Genomic DNA, 26359 nt, shown 5'->3' with positions numbered 1-26359 from the left:
GCGGGGCGGGGGTGGCCGGGTGTGGGAGGGATCGGGGCGCGCCTGGTTCGTCCCCTTTAGTTCTGCCCTTTCAAGGACACGAAAAAGCAAACAGGGCAGGTGAGGGCAAGTTGGAGGAGTCCTGGTGGAAAAAGCAGTGCGAACGCAGAGGGAGTTTCAGACAGGGACAGACTGGCGTGGCAGACCCGCCTGGCACAGGAAGGGAGCCGGGCACGGGGGAGGGGAGCCGGGCACGGGGAGGGGAGCTGGGCACGGGGACCCGCCGGTCAGAGGAGACAGAGGAGAGCCGGGCACAGGGACCCGCCGGGCACAGGAGGGGAGCCGGGCATGGGGAGGGGAGCTGGGCACGGGGACCTGCCGGGCAGAGGAGACAGAGGAGAGCCGGGCACAGGGACCCGACGGGCACAGGGGAGGGGAGCCGGCGCTGCGCTGACAGCCAGGCCTGCGGCCCGGAGTTGTCACCGCTGCTGTGGCCCTCTCCTCGACCACGTGCTCCCCTAGTCCCCTGCACTGAGGCTCACCTTTGGTGGCCGGTCTACATGGCCGTCTCCTGTCCTGCAAGCTGCCTCGCGAGAGTGAAACGAAACGTGGTGCTGATGCGTCCATTGGCCCCGAGGACTGCATAGCCTCCAGTCTGGCAAGCGGCTCACTCCGTCCCTGCCCAGCTCGACCTCTGAGCGCGTCCTTCAGCTTATTTTAGCCCTAGGTCTACTCTTGTGAAAAATTCAGGGTTGGACCATGTGATGAGTGACATTTCTCCCAGCTTTAGTATTTTATACTATTAAAGATGAGCAATGAGCAAAAAACGGTGATTCCCATGTCAGAAAACACTTGAAAAAATACTGGACCGGTTTAACTAAAGAAATGAATATTAAAACAATGAGATACTTATTTTCTAACCTCTCAGATTACGCGGATTTAATAAAAAATGGGACTGCCTTCCACTGGTTGGGAGGAACACAAGAGCCCTGGATGGTGTGGCGGGAGCAGGGCTTCTCCAGGCTTCTCCAGGCTTCTCCGGGCTTCTCCAGGCGCAGTTTGTGGGTAAGCACCAAACGTCTGAGAATGAGCATCGTTCCTGGTCTAGCAATTCCACTAGAATGTCGTAGAAGGAAATAACCAGACTCATGTACAAGGATTTTTATCACAGCACATTTATACTGTCAAAAACCAAAGGCTGATCTTCCTCTGCCCGGGACATATTACGTGACACGTGGCAGGTTTGGGGAAACTCAGAAGGTGCAAGATCAGCGTGGCCCATAGACACACTCAACACGCCAGGTTTCTCCCTGCAGTCCCCCACCTCACCCGCACGTGCAGAGCCACCGGTGATCCTGCCGCTGGACCAAGGAGGTCACCTACAACTCACCGTTGGCTGCAGCACCAAGGGCACATCCTGTGGTTTGGCTGCCAAGGCCTGGCACAACTGAGCCTACCCCCAGCCACCAGATGAGCCCACTTCTCCCCCACTGGCACTGCCCGCCTGTCCCCTCACTGCCCCGTGCTCATGCTGAGCTCTGGTCATTGGAGAGCCGGCTTCCTCCCACCTCTTCCTTATCCTACCCGAATCCTTCCTGCCTTCAGTGGTGGCTTCCAGGAGGAGTTCCCTGCCATTACCTGAGCCCACCGCACACACAGCCTAGCCTGTTAGTGCATGGCAATTTTTTTGTTCAGTTTATTTCAAGTATGTCTATGTTTTCATTTACAAGATCACTGAAACTGGTGTTAGGTGCTGTGTTTGAAAGGCTGCATGACATCGGAGAAAGATTAGAGTGTGAAATCAGACAAACCTGGATTTCAGGTCCCGTGTGATGCTGGATACGTTCCCTAACCGCACCGAGCTTGAGTTTTATCATTCATACAATGGGGACAACAGTCGTTATTTCACAGGGGTGTGCCGTGGTTAATGGGGTAATTGTTAGCTACTTAGCACAACGCCTGCCTTATAGCACATACCAGTAAATGTGAGTCCACTCCTCCGCACTCTACGTTGGAGGAGTTGGGTTTGACCCCTTCTGGCTTTAGATAAAATCCTGTGGCCTGGCCAGGTCCCCCAAGGGCGCTAGGACAGCGAGTGTCCCGCAGAGGAGGAGGGCAGCAGCGGGTGAGCCAGGAAGCCCCCGCCGGGGTCCGGCCTGCTGGCCTCTTACCTGATGATTGTCAGGGGGATGAAGTACACCAGGAAAGCCACGATCGTCATGTACGGGGTCCAGTAGGAGTCGTCAGGCCACAGGGCCCAGCACTGCACTTCGCCGTTGGAGAGCGTCCTTTTCCCAAAGATGACCAGGGTGGGAATGGAGAACAGGAAAGAGAGGCTCCAGGCTACCGCGATCAGGACCTTGGCTTGCTTTTCTGCTCCAAGAAAAGAGAGGGCCGCCTGGGTATGTGGAAACATCCTCTGGAAGCACACTTGAAGTCTAGGCGGGAGAGCCACCCTGGACCTCCCAGAGCCTCCCAGAGCCTCAGTTTCCCTATGTGTAAATGGGGATGACAGTGCCTGCACAGAGGGCTGACGGAGAGGTTAAAAAGAGAAGCTTGTGCAGAAGCCAGCACACTGCCTGGCATCAGGCTGTTGCTCCCCAACCTCTACTTCCCTTCTCCTCCCTGATTTACCCACCAGCCTGGAAGTGCTGATGTGTTCATTCCTGTACTGTTAGGGGGCTGGGCTTGTACCCTGTGCATTTGATGTGCACAACTGAGCTGCATCCACTAGCCTGAGGCCAGTCTCTGGTTACAGGGCAGGGATGTGGCCTTTGGTCCACCTGGCATCCTTCCACTGTGCTTAGCACTGCAGGGCACTGGCGCAGTCTTTGAGAGCTATTTGCCAAAGAGCCTTCTTTTCTTTGAAGGAATGTGTGTGTGTGGGGGGAATTGTGGGGCCGAGACAGAACACTGAACTAGGTGCTTGAGAATAGGGTTTATTCAAACCAGGTCCTGAAGCCTCGTAACTTTGACTTTGCACAGTAGATTTGGGCTCTCTCTGATGCAATGTGCTGACCTTGGGCAAACCGTTCAGTCTCCACCTCAGTTCTTCCCCTTTAAGATAGGATTGAAACAGTCCCCTCTGGCTATCTAAACAGGTCACGATGAGGCCCAAGAGAGACAGCTAAGGTACATGAGAGTGCTTTTAAAAAACATCCGTTGTTGCGATGTGATGCTTTCTGCTAAGCTGGTGGAAGCTCCTCTTCTGAGTCCTCCCCTAGCCATGCTGTTGTGGTGCTTGGTCCTGGGACCCTCCTCTTCCCAGAGACAGGAGACCACCGCCCACTCTCCAACTTTCAAATTGGAAAGCAGGTGCGTGTCTTTGGCTGGGGGGTGGGATGGAGAGTCACCAGGTGTCATCATAGAGAGGTGTAGGCTGCAGTCAAGAAGCTGTAAGTGAGGAAAATGCTAGAAGAAATGACGGACTTAGTGGGCAGGGGGACGGGGAGAGGGTGGTTGGTGGATACGGAATAGTAGAGAGATGGGAAGCCTGGGATCTAGTGTTCTACAGCAATACAGGGAGACCACAGTTAACAACGGAGTGCTGTGGATCTTTGAATAGCTAGTCGAGAGATGTGAATGTTCCTAACACAAGGAAATGACCAATGCTGGAGGTGATGGATGCACTGAAGACCTTGACGTGCTCATTGCACACAGCACGAATGCACTCAGCTATCACGTTGTACTACATAAATACATAGACTCATCGTGGGGCAATTAAGAACAAAATAAATTTAAAAGAGAGAAACAAGAGAGTAGAATAGTGGTTGCCAGAGGCAGGGAAAGGGTGGCGGGGAAGGGCGCGGGGTTATGGGGAAAGGCTGGCAGAGCCGCACAGAGTTCCACAATCACAGGCAGATAGGAAGAACGCGTTCTGGTGCTCTAGGGTGACAACAGCTAGTGATATTGTGCTGCGAAATAAGCCAGACACAGAAAGAGAAATGCCACATGGCCTCACTCATATGTGGGCCCTAAGAAAGAAGGAAAAAAGGAAAGAAAAAGAAAAGACCACAATAGTACAGGAACTTTCAGAAGGAGAGGAGAAATCTATGGCTACCAGAGGTTGGGGGGTAGGGGGATGGGGTTGGGGAGAGATTGTGTAAAGGGCACAAGGAATAATTACAATCTGTGGTAATGAATACACGCATAATATTGATTTGATCCTCACATGTTGTACACAGGTGATGGTAGTCAATGCTGTACCCCAAATATATATAATCAATTATGCTTCAATAAAAAAGAGAAAAATTGTTAGCAAGCAGAAAAAAAAATATTGTATTGTTTATTTCAAGATAGCCGGAAAAGAGGATCTTGAATGTTATAAACACAAAGAAAATGATTAATATTTATGTGATAGATATGCTAACTATCCTGATTAGATCATTACACAATATATTCAAGTATTAAAACAACAAACTATACACCATAAACATGGGCAATAAAAAAATAAATTAAAAATCCCACAAAAACAACTTAAAAGAAAAACAACTTAGAGGGCAGGAAAAAAAAGAAAGAAACTAGGGACTCTTAGAATCTTGAATCTCAAATATTTGGGAGAATAATTTCTGGGGTTCTGTTCTTGCTGAGTTGTACACACTACAGAGGGTTTAGATGCATTTAGAAAAGAGATGTTACCGGTCCGCTGCACCAGCTGGAGTCTTGGGGGAGAATTCTAACAGCAATTTGATTAGGTCTTTCCCTCATGCCTTCACGTGGATCCAGCCATCCAGTGGGGCTGGTGGCTCCCCAGTTTTGGGCTGAAAATTCAGGCAAGCCCCTTGATGCCAGTGTAATTCATAGGTGGTTAAAAGGTCCTACAGTCACTTTAAATGGTAAACATCACATCAATTTGGTAATTAACTTAAAAAGTAGGAGTTAAAGTGGCAGCTAACAATAAAGTTCCCCAGATGATGTCAAGGTGGGCCTGCTTCAGATAAGAACCTGGAGTCTGGGAAGGGGCCAGTCCTCTGCTCTCTGTTCCTGTCTGATGTCCCTCCTCCTCCCCAGGCTGCTAACCACTCTGCAGCCCCTCTGGAGCTGAGGTTCAGGGACCAAGGAGGACAGGGGGACGGGAGAGTTCTTACTTGACTGGCACTGCCATAGATGGCTTTGTGCTCCCTGAGCCTGGCTGCCATCTAGAGCTGGCTCTCGGTCTCCTGAGGGGCTTTCCTGGGTCCTTGGAAACTGTCCCCGGGGGACTCTCTGGCTGCCACTTGCTGGACTTGGGCAGTGTCCCTCCATTCCTCCCTGCTAACCTCCAGCCTCTCTCTCTTGAGGCCTCTCACTTGGGCAGAAATGTCTGGGGCAGAATTTTTTTTAACACAGCCCCAGGCAAACTTCTTGACATGGGTCCTACATCAGCTCCCTGGACTAGTGCCACAGGACACCAGCCAGCCTCTCACCCTTTAGCTTGCTCAGGTCTGAATTAGTCATTGGTCCATGGTGTCCCTAAATACAGAAAACACATATCCAAGCTTCGTGAATCATCTTGCTAACCCCTCTCACTAGAGTTAAGGGGAGAGAGAATCTGAAAGATCATGGTTTTGGATGCTTGGTCCATGGAGACATGGAAGTCAACAGGGTGGGGACAGTGTGAAGGGTGAGAGAGGCTGAGGATGTTGTCAGCATCTTCACTGGATGAGGCTGTGGCAGACACAGGAGGCATCGCGGAAGGCAGTCTAGTCTGACAGCAGAGGATCAGAGGAGCAGACCGGGCAGGCACGCGCAATGACAGAGGAGAGATGCTCTGAAGGGGTCCAGGGAGGCAGGAAAATGTCTTCACAACCGCCAGACCATGAGGTACCTAAGGAGGAAGGCTGAGAGGCATCCTCTTGAGAGATCTTAGGGGAATGAGGTGCCTCAGGAGGCAGGAGGTGAAGGGAACCTGCTGGGAAGAGGTTGATGATGTAGTGAGCTGGTTCCTGAAGGAACAGAGGAAAACTTGGGGTTGAGGGAAGCATAGAGAGTTTGGATCAGGACAGACGCAGGATGGGATTAGGAAAACAGGTGATGTGACTAGGGGGCAGGTTTCCTTCTGATGACAGGGCTGTGAAGCCTGGTGGGTCTCTGTGCACCTTGGCAACACCAGCAATTGCTCCGGTGCCGTCTTCTTCTTTCACTGGTTGGAATTCAAACATTATCTCCTTCTGTGGGTCCTAGGGCCTGGAATTTTAGGGGCAATTTGTGATTTCTGGGCCCCACCCGGATTCCACTTGATGAGTTAACAGTGCACTCACTTTTGAGAGGGATGGACGTGGAACCAATCAGATTAAAAGAATACAAAATCATGCTTTGGAATGAACTCTACCACACTGCCCAAAAATGTTTGCCCAGAGTCCCAGCAGGGCACAATTTTGGAGATGTTTTTCTCACACCTGTGCTAGGGTATAATGGGAAATCCCCACTGTCTCAGGTTTTTATGTGGCCTTCCAGCCAGCTGAGCCCAGGGGTCCGGGACCGAGCAGAAGAAATGCAGGTTCGTGGGTTTGGTGGGCTTTCTCCTGTGTCCCACCCACAGAAAGTCAGACCCCCCTTCCATTTGCTCATGTCCAATTCTGTGCTTATCTGCCTTAGCCTTCCTCCTTTGTAGGCAACACACACTTTCTAAAAAATTACATAAGTTACACATGGTGATTACAGAAATACTAGCAAATAAAAATAAGAAAAAAGAAGAAAAAAAATCTATAGTGGCACCACCCAGAAACAGCCAGTTTAAATTTTGATAATGCATTCATAGATTACACATTTATAAATGAGATCATACTATATTTTCTGCCTTTGTAACTTAATTTTTTTGTCTGAAAAAAATATTATGACCGTATTTTTATGTTAAGAAATCTGCATCAATACAAGCGGCATGCAGATTTTGTCAGGCAGTAAGATCCTTTCTTCAAATATAATTTTATCTTTTTTTTTTTTTGGTTCCTGCATTTTATATTTTTATTTATTTTTTTAATTTTTATTTTGTCAATATACAATGTAGTTAGTTATTGTGTCCCATCACCAAAACCTCCCTCCCTCCTCCCTCTCCCCCCTCCCACCCAGATGTGTCCCCTCCATTTTCTCGTTGTAAGAACTTCACAAAAAAAAAAGTTGAGGTTGTTAAATCTTCCTCTCCCCCCCCCGTTTTTTTTTCTTTCTTTGCAAAGTACTAATTAGCTTCTGGGCCTTGTTTTCCTACTTAGCGAGTGAGATAAGAAAGTCAGGGGAAAATTAATTTGTTTATTTTTTTAGCTCCCACCAATAAGTGAGAACATGTGGTATTTCTTTTTCTCTGCCTGACTCGTTTCACTTAATATTATTCTTTCAAGGTCCATCCATGTTGTTGCAAATGGGAGTATTTCATTCGTTTTTATAGCTGAGTAGTATTCCATTGTGTAGATATACCACATTTTCCGTATCCACTCATCCGATGATGGACATTTGGGTTGATTCCAGCTCTTGGCTATTGTGAAGAGTGCTGCGATGAACATTGGGGAACAGGTATACCTTCGACTTGATGATTTCCATTCCTTTGGATATATTCCCAGCAGTGGGATAGCTGGGTCGTATGGCAGATCTATCTTCAGCTGTTTGAGGAACTTCCAAACCATTTTCCGTAGGGGTTGCCAAATATAATTTTATCTTGAGCTCAGTTTAGAAACTTGCAGAAAGCTCGGTAGCTCGGGTTGAAGCTGGGTGACAGCAGCACCTCCCAGAACCACCCCAGAGCTGTCCAACAACACGAGCTCTCCAGGGCCAGTGTGTGAAGTGCAGTTTGAAAGCACTGATAAGTAGCATTTTCCCATGGCTGCACCGAACTCCAATTTTATCAATAGCCTATTAGTAAGTATTTAAATTGTTTCCTGTATTAGTCTGTTTCTGTTGCTTATAACAAAATACATGGAACTGGGTATTTATAAAGGTAACGAAATTTATTTCTTACAGTTTCAGAGGCTGGGAAGTCCAAAGCCCAGAGAACACATCGGGTGAAGGCTTTCTTTGGTGGTGACTTCAGTGACAGCAGGGTGTCACACTGTGAAAATGGCAGAGCACAGAGAGCAGAGACTCCCTCTCTCTTCTTTTAAAGCCCTCAGAACCATGCCCCGGACCAACATTTTTAACCCATTCACTACTGCACGGTCCTACGATCTAATCACCTCTTCAAGACTCCACCTTTCAATGACCATAATAGGATTTCCCACCCTCTTAACAGTCACAGTGGGAGCTAAGTTTCTAATATGTAAAACTTGGGAGACACAATTCAAATTTCAGTGAGTTTTGGGGGGGACATAATTTGATCCACTACGTTACTAATTATTTTTCATTATAAATAATTCCTACCTATCTCTTTGCACCACTATGATTATTTCCTCAGGATAAACTCTCAGTAACAGAAGATTTATAAGCTTTTGGCTAATATTGTTATATCTCCCCAAATGTGTCTACAACTTACAGCTCCCACTGGAAGTGTACAGAGTCCCCGTTTCCTTATACTCTCCCCACATTGACAGGATTCTTCCTTTTACACTTGTTATCTGTTTGGTAAAATTTCCTGTCCAAATGTTTAATCTTGCAATTCTTTAATTAGTAGCCAAAATGAGCATTCCTTATATCTTCTATTCCTTTGTGTTTCCCTGCTTTTTCATGGGACCGGGACTGGCAACGGGATCGCAACCCGTTTTGAGCTTTTTCATAGTTTGTTCATGTCCTTTGCTCATTTTTCAATTGGTGTGTTCTTATTTCTTTGCCAGAGTTCTTTATAAGAAGGTTATTAGTTCTTTGCTTGTTACATACAAATATTTTCTATTTGTTATTTTGCTTTTAAGTTTGTTTATGGTGTTTATTATTTGAATAAATTAAAAAAAATTTGATGTAGTAAAAACTATCTTTATTTCCCCTATTATTTTTTCTCTTGGTGTTATTCCTAGAAAGATTTTTCCCTCACCAAGATTATAAAAGCATTACTCATGGGTTATTTTAGATTTTCACGTTTAAAATGCTTACTTTTTAAACCCAACTAGAATTTACTTTTATAATTAGTTGTGGGTGTGATCTAATATTTTTTTCAAATGGCTAAACAACTATTCCAACACCATATACTGACTAATTCATTCTTTTCCAACTTATTTGAAATTTTATATAGTTTATGTATGTTATTCTGGTTCCAGTGTCATATTGTTCTAATTATCAAAGTTTTATATTATGTTTTAATATCTGACACTAGATATTTCTCTTCATTATTACTGATATTTTCCTAATTATTCTCATATTTATTTTTCCTAAAGAGCCTTAAAATTGTCATCTTCCCTGAAGTTGCTGGCTAAAGAAATTACCACTTTGGTAGAAAGCAGTAAAAAATATGAGGGTGCTTCAAAAAGTTAGTGGAAAAATGTAACTAAAAGACAATACGAATGTCTCCATGGACTCCTTGAAGACCCCTCGTAGATGAAGTGTAGCCTCCTCTTTTCCTCTGCTCCCCTGGGTTAGCTGCCATTGCCTCATGCCTGCTCAGCACATTTGAATCCCTCTTGGCTTCCACCTGCCCCGGGACTTTCCACGGGAGAGCCCTGCTGCTCTCTGGGAGATCCCCTCTTCCTCCCGCCGTCTCTCAGCTAGGTCACATAACCCCCTAACTCTGCCCCTCACAGCTGTCCTTTAGTGCCACTGAGCTGTAGCCCCTAAATGACTCCAGCACAGGGCTCCCTGGAATATCCCATGCCCTGTTCTCACCCACGGCCCTCACGGTGCGACTTCTACGAGGCCATGTGGCTTTCCCAGGGGTGGAATTATAAGCTGGCACTTGGCATTTATGCTTAATCTCCTCGTGTGCTGGGAATCCCTCGAAGATTCTAGTATTTGGGTGGCCTCTTTCCTCGGCCCCCCTCCCAGTGCAGGTCTATGCCTGTTTTTACATTTCTTCAATAGCTTTCATTGGGATTGATGGAGGAAGGGGAGACGGCTAATGTTTACTTCTAAGCTTTCATCTTTCCCAGAAGCTACTGAAGATGATTATTTCCCAAGTGCCTTCCACTGAGCCGCTATTCATTTAGTAGTAAGGGAAGAAATTGGTTTACATCTTTACGAGAGTTTCGTATTTGTTGCTGCCTTTCCTGTAACTCAGGACGCTGTTCGTAATTACTCAGTATCTCCTAGAACGAGTCATATTTCCCAAGAGCAAACAATTGTCTTTTTACCTCACGAATATGGTGATGCATGTAGCTGACCATGTCACCTTCCTGGCCATGGGTCCCAAACCTCCACCTCTGGCAAGCATCCTGGGATACCTCTTGAGCAATTTCATATACTCTCTCTCTCTTCACTTCTCTTTATTCACCTTAAAATACTCTGGCATAGGTGTCTTTCTGTCCAACACATTCCATCCTTTTTGGAGTCATCTGGGCATACATGAATAATGGGTGAATAAGTGTGTCACGCCTTTGTACACACATATGATAAAATGTCTCTCCCATTCCTCCTGCCTCATTTTCCACCTTCTCTTTCTTGTCTAGGGTGTGACAGAACTGAGAAAACTTGGTGCGGGTCTCACACCTTCCCAGAAGAAATAAATAAAAAAATCAATGCCCCAAACTTATCCATCACCTCCAAAAGTTTACTCCTGCTCCTTTAGTTTTGTTTTTTCCTTCTGTGATAAGAGCACCTAATATAAGATCTGCACTCTTAGCAAATATTTAAGTATACAATACAGTATTGTTAATTACATTCCCTATCTTGTACAGTAGATCTCCAGAACTAATTTATCTTGCATGACTGAAATAAATTAATTTTAATTGCACACAAAACACAGACACATTCTTCATATGAGAATTAACACCTCACTTATATGAGGGTACTTCAAAAAGTTTGTGCAAAAATAGAATTAAAGGATGATACGGTTCTTTCTGTGAACTTTTTGCAGTACCCTCGTAAGCTCCTGTGGTAGCTACTGCTAGTCTAGCTCCCATTCCCAGAAGGCAGGACTGAGATCCAGCTGGTGTGCATCCTTGTAGACAATTGTTATTTTTACAGCTCTCTTTTTGTGTGCCCTTTCCTTCTGCCTCTCTCTCTTTACACAATATCTAACATTGCTTTGAGTTTTCGTCTTTACGTTAATGTTATCATACTGCATACATTATTGTGCATGCTGTTTTTTATCACGCAACATGTGACGTGAATGTGTTCATGTCGCTGTCCATGACTGTTCCACCTCCACACTGAGAGGCAGGATATATGGAGACTGAGGACCCCTGAACTCGACCCAGACCCCTGCACTTACTGGCTGTCTGACCTTGGGCAAATTACTCTAATTCTCTGAACAGCAATTGCTTGACTGCAGAATGCAGACAATAATAGAATCTACCTCACACAGCTGTAGTGAAGATCAAAGTATTTACTGTAGGTAAGAAACTTAGAATCATGAATGGTGCATAATCTGCAATCAACAAACACAAGCTACTGAAACTCCTGCTCTAATTTAACCATTCCTCCATTGAAACACAGCAAGGTCAGCACTGAATTCATGCCATTCTAAGCAATGCCACAACATACAAAATGTGTGTGTACATGCACACGTGTGGGCGTTTCTCCAGAACAGATACCAAGAAGTAGAATTTCTATGTCAAAGGGCTGCACATTTCATATTTCAGAAAGTATTCAAAGTATCTGTGTCAATAGTAAATGAAATTATCATATCTTCCCACCTTTTTGCAGTTCTTTGATGACATTCATTATACTTATTCTGAAGTTCTGCTTGCTCTATTAAATTTGCTTTCTTAGATGCAAATTCTGCAGAATGATACTTTAAATGTTTTACCTGCTTTCCACAGTTTGGCTTTTGTGACTTTTTAAATGACATTTGATTGCACCTCATCTTTGTAGTCAAGATTGCCTGTTAGATTCTTTCTTTCATCAGTTTTCACAGTAGGCTTGAGGGAGGGTAGGACATGTCACTAAACACTGGGTTCTGGCTTGCCTTTCGGGACGTGGAGGAGAGAGGACCCTGCCTGTGGGCAGGCAGTCAGGCTTGTGCATATGTACCCACCACCACTCTAGGGCATTATTGCTTCTCAGGACCCCACTCTGTCTCTTCAAATCCAGCATCACCACTAAGACCCCCTACTTGTGAAACAGAGCTCCCTACACCCCCATAGTGTATGCTATGTGCTTCTGTAGAATTGCTTGCTTAACCTAAGTAACTCTATTTTGCCCCCTGTCTGACCTGCAGACTACCTCCCCTTCCGCATGAGAAACTGTTGACCTTCTCATAGAAAAAAAAACATTGCATAGAAACAGGAGCCATACAGTGAATTATTACATGGGAACAGGAACCATACACAGTGAAAACTTGTATGCTTGGTTGCTCGAACGGCTGATTCTTGGCCTCTGTGACCTCGCTCCCTAGCTTGCTTGGTGCACCTGGACAAACCCATGTGCCAATGGGATGTAGTTTTTGTCTTTAAAAACCCCACAAGACTAAAGCCCAATGCTGCTCTTCCTTGGTTGCTCCTTGGGAGATGGACGCTGCCAGCTGGAGGGAATAAACTGCCCTCTTCTGCACGAGTGGCGTGGAAGTGCGTTTCTTGTGGGAGGGGCCTCACAACACTTGGAAGCAGAGACCTCCGTCCCTGCTGCCTGTCTGGGATGGGGGAGGGAAGCAGGGAGGGAGACAGGCTGTGAAGAATCACCCTTCCGTTGCTGTGGGTCCTCTCCTATCCTGGGTTTTTACGTCGTCTATCCAGGAAGGGCTCTTAACACATCTTTGGCAGTGCTGTGGCATCATCTGGGGGCTGTGTGGGTTTAGCCTTCCCTCTGACTCATTGGCTTCCTTCTTTCAGGAATCCCTCACCATTTCTGGGTCAAGGAGGGTTACCTTGTTTCCAGTAGGATTGTCAATTAAAAAAAGATTGTCATCTTTTCAATTATTTATATGGTTTTGGGGCAAGGAAGACATGGCGCTTGCTTCTGGAAGATGAGCAAGTTGAACTGGGAATGCTCATTTCTTTGGGCAGGTGAGCATGTCAACACTGCTCTAAAAGAAAAAGTGGAAGCATTAGTGTCCAGGTGAAGGGTCACAAAGTGGGTCCAGCAAGCCACCTCCTCAGGGGTCTGGGCCATCAGCATTTTCCCAGGAGCCCAAGTTTCCTTGTCTGCATCTTTTTGGACAATCAGACCCATAAAGTAGGGAAGGAGGTGAAGGGAGAGATGAAGAGGACAGGTGGAGGAGAAAGGAGGCTAAAGAGAACCATTATCAAGAGCAAAATATTAGAGAAAACAATCCCACCCCCCACCCAAGAATGACTCCTCCCGAAAAAGCACCTGGTCGAGCCAGCTCACCTCCTTGCAGGAACTTCATGGGGTAGACGATGGCATGGTATCTGTCTATGCTGAGGGACACAAGGACGTAGGTAGAGGCGTAGAGCAGCACGACCTGAAGACAGAAACGAGAGGAGGTGCGTGAAGTCACAGAGGCGTTTTGTGCTGTTCAGAAACCTGGGAATTGAACCAAGGTAGGGACGAGGGCTGGGTTAGGGAGGACAATAACCGACTGTGCACTCCAGCAAGCAGATGGCAGGTCTTGGTGCTGGGATTTGCATTGCTCTGGGTGACGGGTGGGAATGTGTCCAGCTCATACTTACTCACTCGTTCACTCGGCTTCTTGGAAATTTCATATTTCAGGATTAGTCTCTCTTGACATTTGCATGGAACATTTGTTTGTATTTGACTTGTAAAGCTAACCCAAGTCTCTCTGCCACAGTTGACATTCCAGAGTAATTAGAAACAAAAGTTCATTTGCCTTTTATCACTGTGAGTTGTTGAGAGATGATGGAAGGTTCTGGTTTCAGGGAGTCCGTGTGCCGCTTGCATCGTTCATCGTCTTCAGCTCCGGCACCGTCCGAGTCCCCTCCCCACCCACTGCTCCAGCAGGCTGTGCACGGATCCGTCCCTGGCTTTCTGCTTCCTTCTCACTCTCTCCTTTATTAACATTTCCCGTGCCCTTTAATTATCTGGCATACAGTATTATTTGCATACTTTGCAGAAAAGGAAATTGGAATAAAAGAAGTTAATATCACCTATATGATGAGCATATTTAGAATGTAATTAAATGACATATCTCTGAAAGGATGATCAAGGTAACTGGGAGCCTCATTTCTACCAAGACTCCAGCTATATCTCTGCTTTGGAAATTTAGGACTGAATCTAGGGCGGGTAGAAGAGTAACCTGAAGAGTGAAGTCTAAGGGCATGCCACTGACTTTCTCCTCGGAAATCACTTTTGGTCTGAATTTCTACCTTTTTGTCTTTTCCCTGGTTCAGACAGATAATAACCAATCACATCATCATTTTTATTATTTTTATTTCTACAACACTACCACAAATGCATCTGAGCACTAATGTTGTGGAAGGTGCCCTAGGGAGGGGGTGAGAAGTGATAAGAGATTGAAGGCTCCCCTGAGGGATAGAAGAAGAAATCCTCCTCTGGTGAAAGGATGGTAAGCAAAGGAGAAAATGAGTGGCTGGGCTTGAGAAAAAAACCCAGACAATCGTCTCCGTAGAGAAGACTGTGATTTCTGTGTGTGATACGTGAATCCAGAATGACGAAGCTGGCACGTACAGTTGAGGAGGTGGCATCAGAGAAGGATGGGAGAGAGGGCACCCGACGGGGTGGAATGTCACGGCAGGAAGGTCACGGGAAGTTGGGACATCTGCAGCTGACTTGAGTGAGGCGGGTGACACAGTTCAGGATGGGGTTTGAGGAAGAGTCACAAAAAAGGGAGTCCAGAGAAACAGACAAGGTCGAGGAAAAGAGAAGAACGTGGAAATACAATCAAAAAGAGTATTTAATTTCAGAGATGAAACATCTTCAAACATCCAGGCAGGGTACAAAAATGAAAGACTACCCCCCCCCCAAAAAAAGGGCCCCAAATGGTTGGGACTTTACGTGGCACTTCACCACATAAATAAAAGTCAGAAAATTGTGTGACATGTTTAGAGTAAAAAGAATTGCGGTCCAAGAATTTTGTAAATTTTCTTAGATATATAACAAGAAAGAAAATAGAACATCACATACTTTTCCTGAAAATCATCCTTGAGGAATTACTTCAATTGATTGAGAATTGCTTCAAAATTAAGAACTCAAGAAGAGGAAAGGGGATAGAATATTTACAACTACGGAAAGTAATAAAGTTGTTTACAAAATAACTGTGAATATAGTTGTGAAATATTTCAGGGAAGAGTCTGGGGAGTTGGAGGAAGGAAGAGAGTAAAAAGAAAGAAATCATGTTAAATTTCCATTTGGACATGTTAGATATCTCTTTATCTTTTACTTTGAAAAAGATAAACTAAGTCTAAAAATTAAAGATAAGCTTTGATAGAATAAAATAACAATGGAGAAAAATTAATATATTAATTTCCTATGGCTACTGTAAAAAAAATTATTACCAACTTGGTGGCTTAAAACAACATAGATTTATTCTCTCACAGTTCTGGTGACCAGAAGTCTACAATTCAATTCTACTGGGTGAAAATCAAGGTGTGGGCAGGGCCGTGGTCCCTCCGGAGGCTCTAGGAGAGAATCCATTCCTTGCTTCCTCCAGCTTCAGGTGGTGCCAGCTCTCCTTGGACTGTGGCCACATCGGTCTAATCTCTGCCTCTGTGGTTACAGTGCTTACCCTTCTCTGTCTCTGTGTCAAGTCTCTCTCTGCCTCCCTCTTATGATTACATTTAGGACCCACTGGGATAATCCAGAATAATCTCCCCACCTCAAGATCTTTAACTTAATTACATATGCAAAGTCTTTTCTTGCCACATAAGGTAACATACACAGGTTCTAGGGATTAGGATGTGAATAATTTAGGGGAGTATTTTTTTAGCCTACCACAATTAATAACCAAATGGAAAGAAAAAAAACAAGTAAACCACAAGAAAAACAACATAGAAAGATTAAAATGAGGTGACTGAAATAACACCAAATACTATTTGTCACAATAGATATGAATGGTTTAAGCTCTTTCTCTAAAACAAAGACTATTTAAAAAAACATTTTCCCTAAAAGGCAACTGTATAACTGCTTGGAAGACTAACCTCTAAATCAAATGATATCAAAGTTTAAAAATAGAAGGATGGCCATTTAGCTCAGTTGCTTAGAGTGTCGCCTTATAACATCAAGGTCCGGGTTTGGATCTCCAAACTGGCCAGGCACCAAAAAACTAAAAGAAGGCATTCATTACAAGACTGCTATTAGACAACTAAATTCAAGGCAAACAGAATTACATGCCATAAAGGGATTATTTGTATTGATAAAAAAACACTATACAACGGCAATAGAATATTCATAAATTAATATGTAACAAGTAACATAACACTAAATATATATAACAAAAATGCTCACAGTTTTACAGAGGAAAATACAAAAATATATAGATTGAAAAAAAAATTTTAGATAGAAAAAATTAAACAAACTTTATTACATAAGAATAATACAAATTATTGTAAAACATCTAGATAACATTTCAAAAATTGGTCATATACTGAACAACCAAGAAAGAAAACCTCTCAATAGATTCAGAAAAGTAGAAGTTATGCAACTCACACATTTAAAACAATAAGCAATGAAGCTGAAATTAGTAACATGTTTTTTAAAAAAATACTACTTGGAAATTTAAACACCCTCATAATTAACTCAAGTCAAGAAGGAAATCAAAGTACAATTATAGTCAATTTATAAATGTCAACAATGAACACTCTACACATCAACAACATATGGGACACCATTCGGAGAACAGATGGCGACTCGAGGACATATGTCTGAATTCTCACTGCCCCACCCCTTAATTCTGACAGAAATGACCTAGGAAATATGAAACTAAAGAAAATCTTGCACAGAAAAGTGAGACTTAAATGCTGGAAACAGAGAAATTTTACTAGAAAAATGCCAGATTGGAAATATTTTTTATTTTTAAATTAAATTGATTTATTTGTTTTAGTCCACACATTGTAATTTTACATATATATGGGGTACAATCTAATATTTTGATACATATGTATGTTGTATAATGATTGGGTCAGGGTAGTTAATGTACTTTATTTTCTAGGATAATTTTATATTTACAGAAAAATTCGTCACAGAGTTCCCATATTATTCCTCTTCCACCCACACACTTTCCCCTATTTTTAACATCTTGTAATGGTGTGGTACATTTGTTAAAACTGATGAACTAATATCGATACGCGATTGTTAACTACAGTTCATCATGCATATTAAGGCTCCCTGTTTGTTTTGTGCAGTTCTATAGGTTTTGACAGTTGCGTGATGTCAAGTATCCACCATTACAGGACCAGGCAGAAGAGTTTGACTACACTCCCCTGTGCTTTACCTACTCAACCTGCCCCCTCCTGCAAATCCCTGGCAACCACTGATTTTTTTTATTGCCCTACAGTCTTGTTTTTTTTGAGAATATAATACAGTTGAAATCAAATAGTATGTAGGCTTTTCAGACTGGCTTCTTTTACTTAGCAATGTGCATTTAAATTTTTTTTTGTCTTTTTGTGGCTTGGTAGCTCATTTTGTCTTATCACTGAGTAATATTCCATTGTATAGTTGTACCACAGTTCATTTATCCATTAAGCTTTTGAGACCCATTTTGGTTGCTTCCAGTTTTTGGCAATTTTGAATAAAGCTGATGTAAATGTTCTCGTGTAGGATTTCCTGTAAACATAAATGGTCAACTTAATTGGGTAAATATCTAGGATCACAATTGTAAGTCGGTTTGGCTTTGTAATTGTCTTCCAAAGTGGCTGTACCATTTTGCATTCCCACCATCAATGAATGACAGTTCCTGCCAATCAACATCCTCACCAGCATCTGGATTTCGGTTTTTGGATATTAGCCATTCTATTAGGTACCTAGTGGTAATTTCATTTTAATTTGCAATTCCCTCATGACATATGACGGTGAATATCTTTTCGTATTCTTTCTCACCATCTTCTTTGGTGAGGCATTTGTTCAGATCTTTTGCCCACACGTTTTTTTTGTTTGTTCATTTGCTTGTTTTTTTTTTTTTTTTTTTTTTTTTTTATTGGCTGGTTGGTATGGGGGTCTGAACCCTTGACCTTGTTGTAACAAAGCTGCTCTCTAAACAGCTGAGCTAACTGGCTAGTTCCTTTTGATATAATTTTTAAAATTTATTATTAGCATATTCATTCTTACAAACAGTGATATTTCTTTATGCCCTTTGCCCGACCCATCACTTCCCAAACCCTCTCCCTACCTCCCCCCCAAATCTAGAATCCTTAGGATTGTTCTCTCCTTCTGAAAGTTCAACGTCTTGTTGTGGTCCTTTTTTTTCATTCTGTCCTTCATTCCTTCCTTCTTTCCTTCTTCCCTCTCCACCCTCCCTCCCTCCATTCCTATCTTCCTCTCTTCTTTCCTAGCAGCCAGTTATGAGTGAGAACATGTGGTATTTCTGTTTCTTTGTCTGGTTTATTTCACTTAGCATAATTTTCTCCACATTCATCCATGTTGCTGCAAAGGGCAGAATTTTATTCTTTTTTTATGGCTGAGCAGTATTTCATTGTGTATATACCACATTTTCCTTATCTAGTCATCTGTCCATGGACACTTAAGTTGGTTCCATATCTTGGCTATTGTAAATAGAGCTGCAATGAACATGGGAGTGCAGGTGTCCCTTTGATATGATGATTTCCATTCCTTTGGCTATATACCCAGCAGTGGGATTGCTGGATCATATGGCAGTTCTATCTGTAGTTGTTTGAGAAACCTCCATACTGTTTTCCATAATGGCTGCACTAATTTACAGTCCCACCAACAGTGTGGGAGGGTTCATCTTTCCCTGCATCCTCACTAGCATTTATTATTCTTGGTCTTTTTCATAATGGCCAGTCTAACTGGGGTGAGATGATATCTCAATGTGGTTTTGGTTTGCATTTCTCTGATGATTAGTGATGTTAAACATTTTTTCATGTATCTGCTGGCCACTCATATGTCTTCCTTTGAAAAATATCTACTCATTTTCTTTGCCCATTTTTTAATTGGATTATTTGGTTTTTTTACTGTATAGCTGTTTGAGTTCTTTGTATATGCTGTATATTAATCTCTTGTTGCATGTATAGTTTGCAAATATTTTCTCCCATTCCATAGGTTGTCTTTTCACTCTGTTTATTGTTTCCTTTGCTGTGCAGAAGCTTCATAGTTTGATATAATCCCATTTATTTATTTTCTTCTTTTGTTACTTGTGCTTTTGAGGTCTTATTCATAAAGTCTTTGCCCAGTCCTATTACCTGGAGTGTTTCCCCGATATTTTCCTTTAGTAATTTTATGGTTTTAGGTCTTATATTTAAGTCCTTAATCCATTTTGAGTTGGTTTTGGTATATAATGGGAGGTACAGGTCCAGTTTCATTTTTCTGCATATGGATGTCCAATTATCCCAGCACCACTTATTGAAGAAGCAGTCTTTTCCCAATGTAAGTTCTTGCTGCCTCTGTCAAAGATCAGTTGGCTGTAAGTTTGTGGGTTGATTCTCTGTTTTTCTATTCTGTTCCATTGATCTGAGTGTCTGTTTTTATGCCAGTGTCACACTGCTTTGGTTACAATAGCTTTGTAATATAATTTGGAGTTGGATACTGTTTTGCCTCTGGCTTTATTTTGTTTTGCTTAGGATTGCTATGGCTATTCGGGGTCTTCTGTTGTTCCATATGAATGTTTAGATTGCTTTTTCTATTTCTGTGAAGAACGTCATTGGTATTTTGATGTGGATTGTATTGAATCTGTGGATTGCATTGAATCTTTAGATTGCTTTGGGTAGATGGACATTTTCATGATGTTAACTCTTCCCATCTAGGAGCATGGTATGTCTTTCCACTTTTTTGTGTCCTGTTTGATTTCTTTCAGTAGTGTTTCATAGTTCTCATTGCAGAGATCTTTCACCTACTTGGTTAAATTGATACTGAGGTATTTTTTTTTTGGGGGGGGGAGATTATTGTAAATGAGCTTGCTTTCTTGATTTCATTTTCTGCTAGTTATTGGAGTGTAAAAATACTATTGATTTTTAGGTGTTGATTTTATATCCTCCAACATTATTGAAATTGTTAATCAGCTGTAAGTTTTTTGGTAGAGTCTATAGGATTTTCTCTATATAAGATCATGTCATCTGCAAACAAGGAAAGTTTCACTTTGTCCTCTCCAATCTTGATGCCCTTTTATTTCTTTCTCTAGCTTGACTGCTGTGGCTAGTAATGTTAAATAGGAGTGGTGAGAGTGGGCATCCTTGTCTTTTTCCTGTTCTTAAGGGAAAAGCTCTCAGCTTTTTCCCATTCAGGATGATATTGGCAATTGGTTTGTCATAAATGACTTTTATTATATTGAGTTAATTTCCTTCTATATTAATTTGCTGAGAGTCTTAATCATGAAGCGATGTTGAATGCCATTGAATGCCTTTTCTGCATCAATTGAGATAATCATATGGTTTTGTCCTTGATTTTGTCGATGTGGTGTATCACGTTTATTGACTTGTGCATGTTGAACCCAACTTGTGTTCCTGGTATGAATCCCACTTGATCATGGTGTATAATTTTTTTGATGTGCTGCTGTAGTCTGATTGCTAGTATTTTGTCAAGGATCTTTGCGTCTATGTTCATCAAGGATCTTGGCCTCTAGTTTTCTTTTTTTGTTGTATCTTTAACTAGTTTTGGGATCAGGGTGATGCTGGCCTCATAGAATGAATTTGGAAGAATAACTTCTGTTTCAATTTTTTGGAAAAGTTTGAAGAGAAGTGGTATTAATTTTTCTTAAAAGGTTTGATAGAATTCAGCTATAAAGCCATTCAGACCTGGGCTTTTCTTTGTTGGAAGATTTCTAATTGCTGCTTCAATCTCATTGCTTGTTACTGATAAGTTCAGGTTCTCTGTTTCTTCTTGGTTCAGTCTTGGTCGTTTGTATGGGTCCAGAAATTTATCCATTTCCTCCAGGTTCTCATATTTGTTAGTGTACAGTTGTTTATAATAACCTCTAATGATTCTTTGTAATTCTGTGGTATCAGTTGTAATGTCTCCCTTTCCATTTCTGATTTTTGTTATTTGGATCTTCTCTCTTCTTTTTTTTTTTTTTTTTGTTAACTTAGCTAATAGTTTGTCTATTTTATTTATCTTCTCAAAAAACCAACTTTTTGTTTCACTTATCTTGTTTATTGTTTTTTGGGTCCCTCATTTAGTTCTGCTCTGATCTTTATTATTTCTTTTCATCTACTACTTTTGGATTGGATTGTTGTTGTTTTTCTAGTTCTTTGAGGCATAGCGTTAGGTCATTTATTTGAAAACTTTCCATTCTTTTGATGTAAGCATTTATTGCAATAAACTTCCCTCTTAGTACTGCTTTTGATGTATCCCATAGGTTTTGGTATGATGTATCTTTATTTTTGTTAGTTTCAAGAAATTTTTTGATTTCCTGTTTAATTTCCTCTTCGACCTATAGTTCATTCAGGATTCTGTTGTTCAGTTTCCATGCACTTGAGTAGTTTCTAGAATTTTGCTTGTTATTGATTTCCAGTTCTAATCCATTACGGTCTGAAAAGATACTTGGGATGATTTCAATTTTTAAAAATTTGTTAAGACTTGATTTGTGACCTACTATGTGGTCTATCCTGGAGAATGTTCCATGTGCTGATAAGAAGAATGTATATTCTCTAGTGGTTGGATGAAATGTTCTGTAGATGTCTGCCAGGTCTAATTGATTTAAGGTGTAGTTTAAATCTTGTGTTTCTTTGTTGATTTGTTGCCTGAAAGATCTAACATTGAGAGAGGGATGTTCAGGTCACCTACTATTATTGTATTTGGGTCTATCTCTTTTTTTATGTCTGAGAGTATTTTCTTTACATGTCTAGATGCTCCACTGTTGGGTGCATACATATTTCTGATTGTTATGTCTTCTAACTGGATAGATCCTTTTCTTCCTTATATAATGTCCTTCTTTATCTCCTTTTATGATTTTTGGTTTGAAGCCTATTTTATCTAATATAAGAACAGCTACCCCTGCTCATTTTTGGTTTCTGTTTGCATGGTGTATCTTCTGCCATCCCTTTACTTTTAGTCTGTGTTTGTCTTGATAGGTGAGGTGGGTCTCTTGAAGACAGCATATAGTTGGGTATAGGTTTTTAATCCAATCAGCCAATCTGTGTCTTTTGAATGGGGAGTTTAATCCATTTACATTTAGGGTTGTTATTTATAAGTATTGTATTACTCCTGTCATTATATTGCTTTTTGCTTAGATATTTTAAATATCACTTGTCCCTCCCTTCTTTTTATTTTTCATCTTGAGGTAGTTGTATTTTTGAGGTAACATGATTTAGCTTCTTTCTTTTTCTCATTTGCATTTTGGTTTTAATGGTGGGTTTTGCTCTTCTTTCTTGTGAATCTGTGATAGTGATTATCATTTTTCAGAATCTCGATGCATGACTCCTTTGAGTATTTCTTGCAGGGCTGGTTGTATGATCGAGAACTTCCATAATTTTTGTTTGTCAGGGAAATACACTATTTCTCTCTCCTTTCTGAAGGATAACCATGCTGGGTATAGAATTCTTGGGTGGCAATTTTTTTTGTTTTAGTTGTTTGAATATATCATCCTATTTTCTTCTGGCCTGTAAGGTTTCAGTTGAGAAGTCTGCTGTTAGTCTGATGGGGGCTCCCTTATAGGTTACTTGGCACTTTTCTTTTGCTGCTAGAATTCTCTCTTTGTCTTTGAGTTTTTCCAGTTTGACTATCATGAGTCTTGGAGAGTATCTTTTGGACTGAATCTGTTTGGGGCTCTTTGGGCTTCCTGGATCTGAAGGTCTGCATCCCTCCCTATACCTGGGAAGTTTTCTGTTATTACCTCCTTGAATAAGTTTTCAAAGCCTTTTCTTTTTTCCTCCCCTTCTGTATCCATGATTCAGATGTTTCTGAGTTGACGTTGTCTGCTAGCTCTTTTAAATTTCCTTCATTTTTAAAATTCCTTTTCATTTTTTTGTCTGCCTGGGTTATTTTAAGAAGACCATCTTGGAGGTCTGAAATTCTTTCTTCTGCTTGCTCTAGCCTGCTGCTCAAGCTTTTGGTTCTGTTTTTTTTTTTATTTCATTGAGAGAATATCCTTCATTTCTAGGAGTTCTGTTACATTCTTTTTTAAGTTATTAATCTCTTTGTAAATTCCTTCCTTCATATACTGGATATTTTTTCTTGTTTCATTGTGTTCTCCAATTGATTCTTCTCTTATTTCTTTGAGCTTTCTTGCAATTAGGGCTCAGAATTCCTTTTCAGTCATCTCAAGGGTTTCTTGCTCTATGGGGTTTGGTACTTGAGAATTAATATATTCCTTTGGTGGTGTCATATCTTCTCATTTATTTGTAGTTCTAGTATTTTTATACTAATGTTTGCTCATCCAGTAGAACACTGATTTTCTTCTATCACTCTGGAGTGGGTTATGAGGGGGAAGACTTCCTCTTCTGTTTGTAGGTTCTACTGGTGACTCTTCTTGTAGCAATGCATTTGAGTGTGCAGTGGGCTGCCTTGGCTCCTGTTCGGTCATTGCATGAGTCCTGCACACTCACCTGGACTGCTGTGCAGTGGGCAGGCGGGCCTGCGTGGCCCTCTGGTGCTCAGGTGTGGGCAGGGCCTGTGGCTGTGTTGATTCCCAGGCATGGCTGGTATATCTCATGTTTGATTTGCATATGTTAAACTGTCCTTTCATCCCAGGAATAAATCCCACTTGATCATGGCATATTATCCTTTTAATATATTATTGAATTTGGTTTGCTGGTATTTTATTGAGGATTTTTGCATTTATGTTCATTAGGGATATTAGCCTGCAATATTCTTTTCTTGTAGTGTCTTGGACTTTGGTATCACGTTAATGTTGGTCTCATAAAATAAGTTTGGGAGGGGGGAAAGACGGTGGAGAGTAGAGGTGCCCAGGGTGAGTTTCTCCCACCGAAAAACTAATAGACAACTAAATATTGATAGGAGAATTTGTGAGAGAGTGTGGGAGTACAGCATGAGATTGGTGAGAACCCTGTGGACCCTGAAAGCCCAAGATAACAGCATACAGAGGAGAGGCACACAACCTCAGCCACCATGTCTCCACCACTGGGACAAGTAAAGGTGGAATTTTACCTTGCTGTGAAAAGATAGGTAGAGGGCCCACACCAACCCCTATTCTCACCACAGAGGTCTGCAGATCCTTTTGCAGGACAAGGCTGTAGCCAGTGTGGGGAACTGGCTAGAATACATGCACTGCATTGTTCCAGAACAGGAGCACATATAGCACATATTTTGCACTCCCCTGTCCTCACCCTTATGATCCAAGCCCAGGCAGGACAGCACCATCTTGAAACCAGAGCCACTGTGGGATCACACTCTGCCAGACCTGTGGCCTCACTTTCCCAGCTTTAAGGATCTGCAGTCATTCCAGTGTACTTACAGGAGAGGCTAAAATGCCCTGATCCCAGTGGCTTGAAACCTGGGCCCATAATGGCTGTGACTCTAGTCCTGCAGTCTGGGAATCCAACCCCAGGCCTGCTGAACTTATACATCCCATGTCCATGGGCACAAATCTGACAGGCAGCCCTGCCTCTGGCAGACCACCCCCCTTTCTCTCCCAACCACCCACGCCCCTACCAAATGGCTGGCTTCTGTGCATTTGAGCCCCCAACCCAGAAAAACAGCTTACAGATATCTACACAAACAAACACACACATGGGCCAGTGGAAATAAAGGGCATCTTTGCCTCCCAGAGAAGCAACCAGGTGGCTTTGCCCTCAATGTTCCTACCAGCAGCCTTGCCCATCACCCAGGAGGTGGTTTTCTGGGCTTCTCTCAGCAGGCTGGCTTCCTGACCTCACGTACCACCTAAGCAGCAGCTGGCTGGGCCGCCTTTCTGCAGGCCTGCCTAGCAACCTCACCCACCACCCCAGAAGCAGCAGACCTGGTATCATTTTTTCATGTTCACTTCCTGAACTTGCCAACCTCCTGAAAAGTGGCTGACTGGGCCCCTTCTCATCAGGTCTGCTTTCCAACCTTGCCCACAACCTGGGAAGCTGCTGGTAAGGCTGTCTCTCTTCAAGCCCACTTTCTGGCCTCACCCACCACCCAAGAAGCAGATGGCTGGCAGACCAAGCTAGCTGCCTTGCCCGCCACCAGAGAAATGGCTGGTCAAGACCCCTCTCTGCAGCCTACTGCAAGGACTCACTGACCAACCATCACACCTGCCCCATGGGCAATTGGCAGATCTGCACCTAGACAGCTGAGCCAAAGTGCAGCCATGTCCCCAGCTCACAGAAACAGCCTATCTGTTACATCATGGAAAAATCTGTCTCTGAGTCTTTGAAACATTCCACACACATGCATCCAAGTGAGAAACAGCCTGGCTCATGTGCCCCTGGAAGTTCAACCACTAGTCAGAGAAGCAGCATGGTGACTCTGCCACTTGCCAACCAGTCCCAGAGACCCTGACATGCCATACACCCACATCCCAGACTGAGAATCCATCCAACAATCCCATCCCCAGTGATTCAGCTTTTGAGATAACTGGCCCACAGGGTACACACACATACTCATGGCTTGTGAGCCAACCCAGCGAACCCTCCCTTGACAAAGCTGTGCCACTACCACCACAAACCTCCCAAGCAGAGGCCAGTGAGTCACAGACACAGCAAAAGTGGATTACAGCTGGAGAAACTACACCGAGTCTACACTAATACACCTATCTAGAACAAAGCCATTGTACTCTATCCAGTTGACACACTAGGATGCATTTGCAGGCGAAAGTCTTTCCCAATGTAAGCCACTTACAACACTCAAAGAGGTGACTGTTTCACCAGATGCACCAATATCAACACAGGGAAATAAGAAAGATGAAAAAATAAGATAACATGACCCAAACAAAGAAACATAATAGTGCTCCAGTAACTGATCCCAAAAAACTGGAAATTGCCAAATTCCTATAAAGGGAATTCAAATTAATAATCTTGTGGAAACTCACTGAGATATGAGAGAGTACAGACAATACAACAAAATTAGAAAAACAATTTATGATCAGAATGAGAAATTCAGCAAAGAGATAGATATCGTTAAAAAAGGCAAACAAAAACCTTGGAATTGAAGAATTTATTGAATAAAATGAAAAATACATCTGAGTTGCTCGACAACAGTCTAGATCAAGCAGAAGAAATAAGTTCTAATCTTGAATACAGAAGTTTTGAAATAACATAGGAAGACAAAAAAGAATAAAAAAGAATGAACAAAGTATACAAGATCTACAGGTTACTGTTAAGAGAAAAAATTTCAAATTATGAATGTGCCAGCGGAAGAAAACAAAAAAGATAAAGAAAACGTATTTAATGAAATAATAGTTGAAATC

General features: G+C 42.5%; 1 protein-coding gene across 1 annotated transcript in view; it reads right to left on the bottom strand.

Annotated features, from left to right (window-relative positions):
* NPSR1 (neuropeptide S receptor 1) overlaps window positions 1-26359 on the bottom strand; it is a gene marked incomplete at its 5' end in the record, with an annotated part of 65611 nt that overhangs the window by 22213 nt on the left and 17039 nt on the right. Inside the window, 2 exons of the mRNA XM_008591015.1 lie at window positions 2151-2352; window positions 13294-13387. Coding sequence (XP_008589237.1) covers window positions 2151-2352; window positions 13294-13387 — 296 coding nt within the window. The remainder of the gene's footprint in view (window positions 1-2150; window positions 2353-13293; window positions 13388-26359) is intronic.

The sequence above is a fragment of the Galeopterus variegatus genome, unplaced genomic scaffold (genome assembly GCF_000696425.1).
Source record: "Galeopterus variegatus unplaced genomic scaffold, G_variegatus-3.0.2 Scaffold6562, whole genome shotgun sequence".
Lineage (NCBI taxonomy): Eukaryota > Metazoa > Chordata > Mammalia > Dermoptera > Cynocephalidae > Galeopterus > Galeopterus variegatus.
This window is presented reverse-complemented; position numbering and strand designations above follow the sequence as displayed.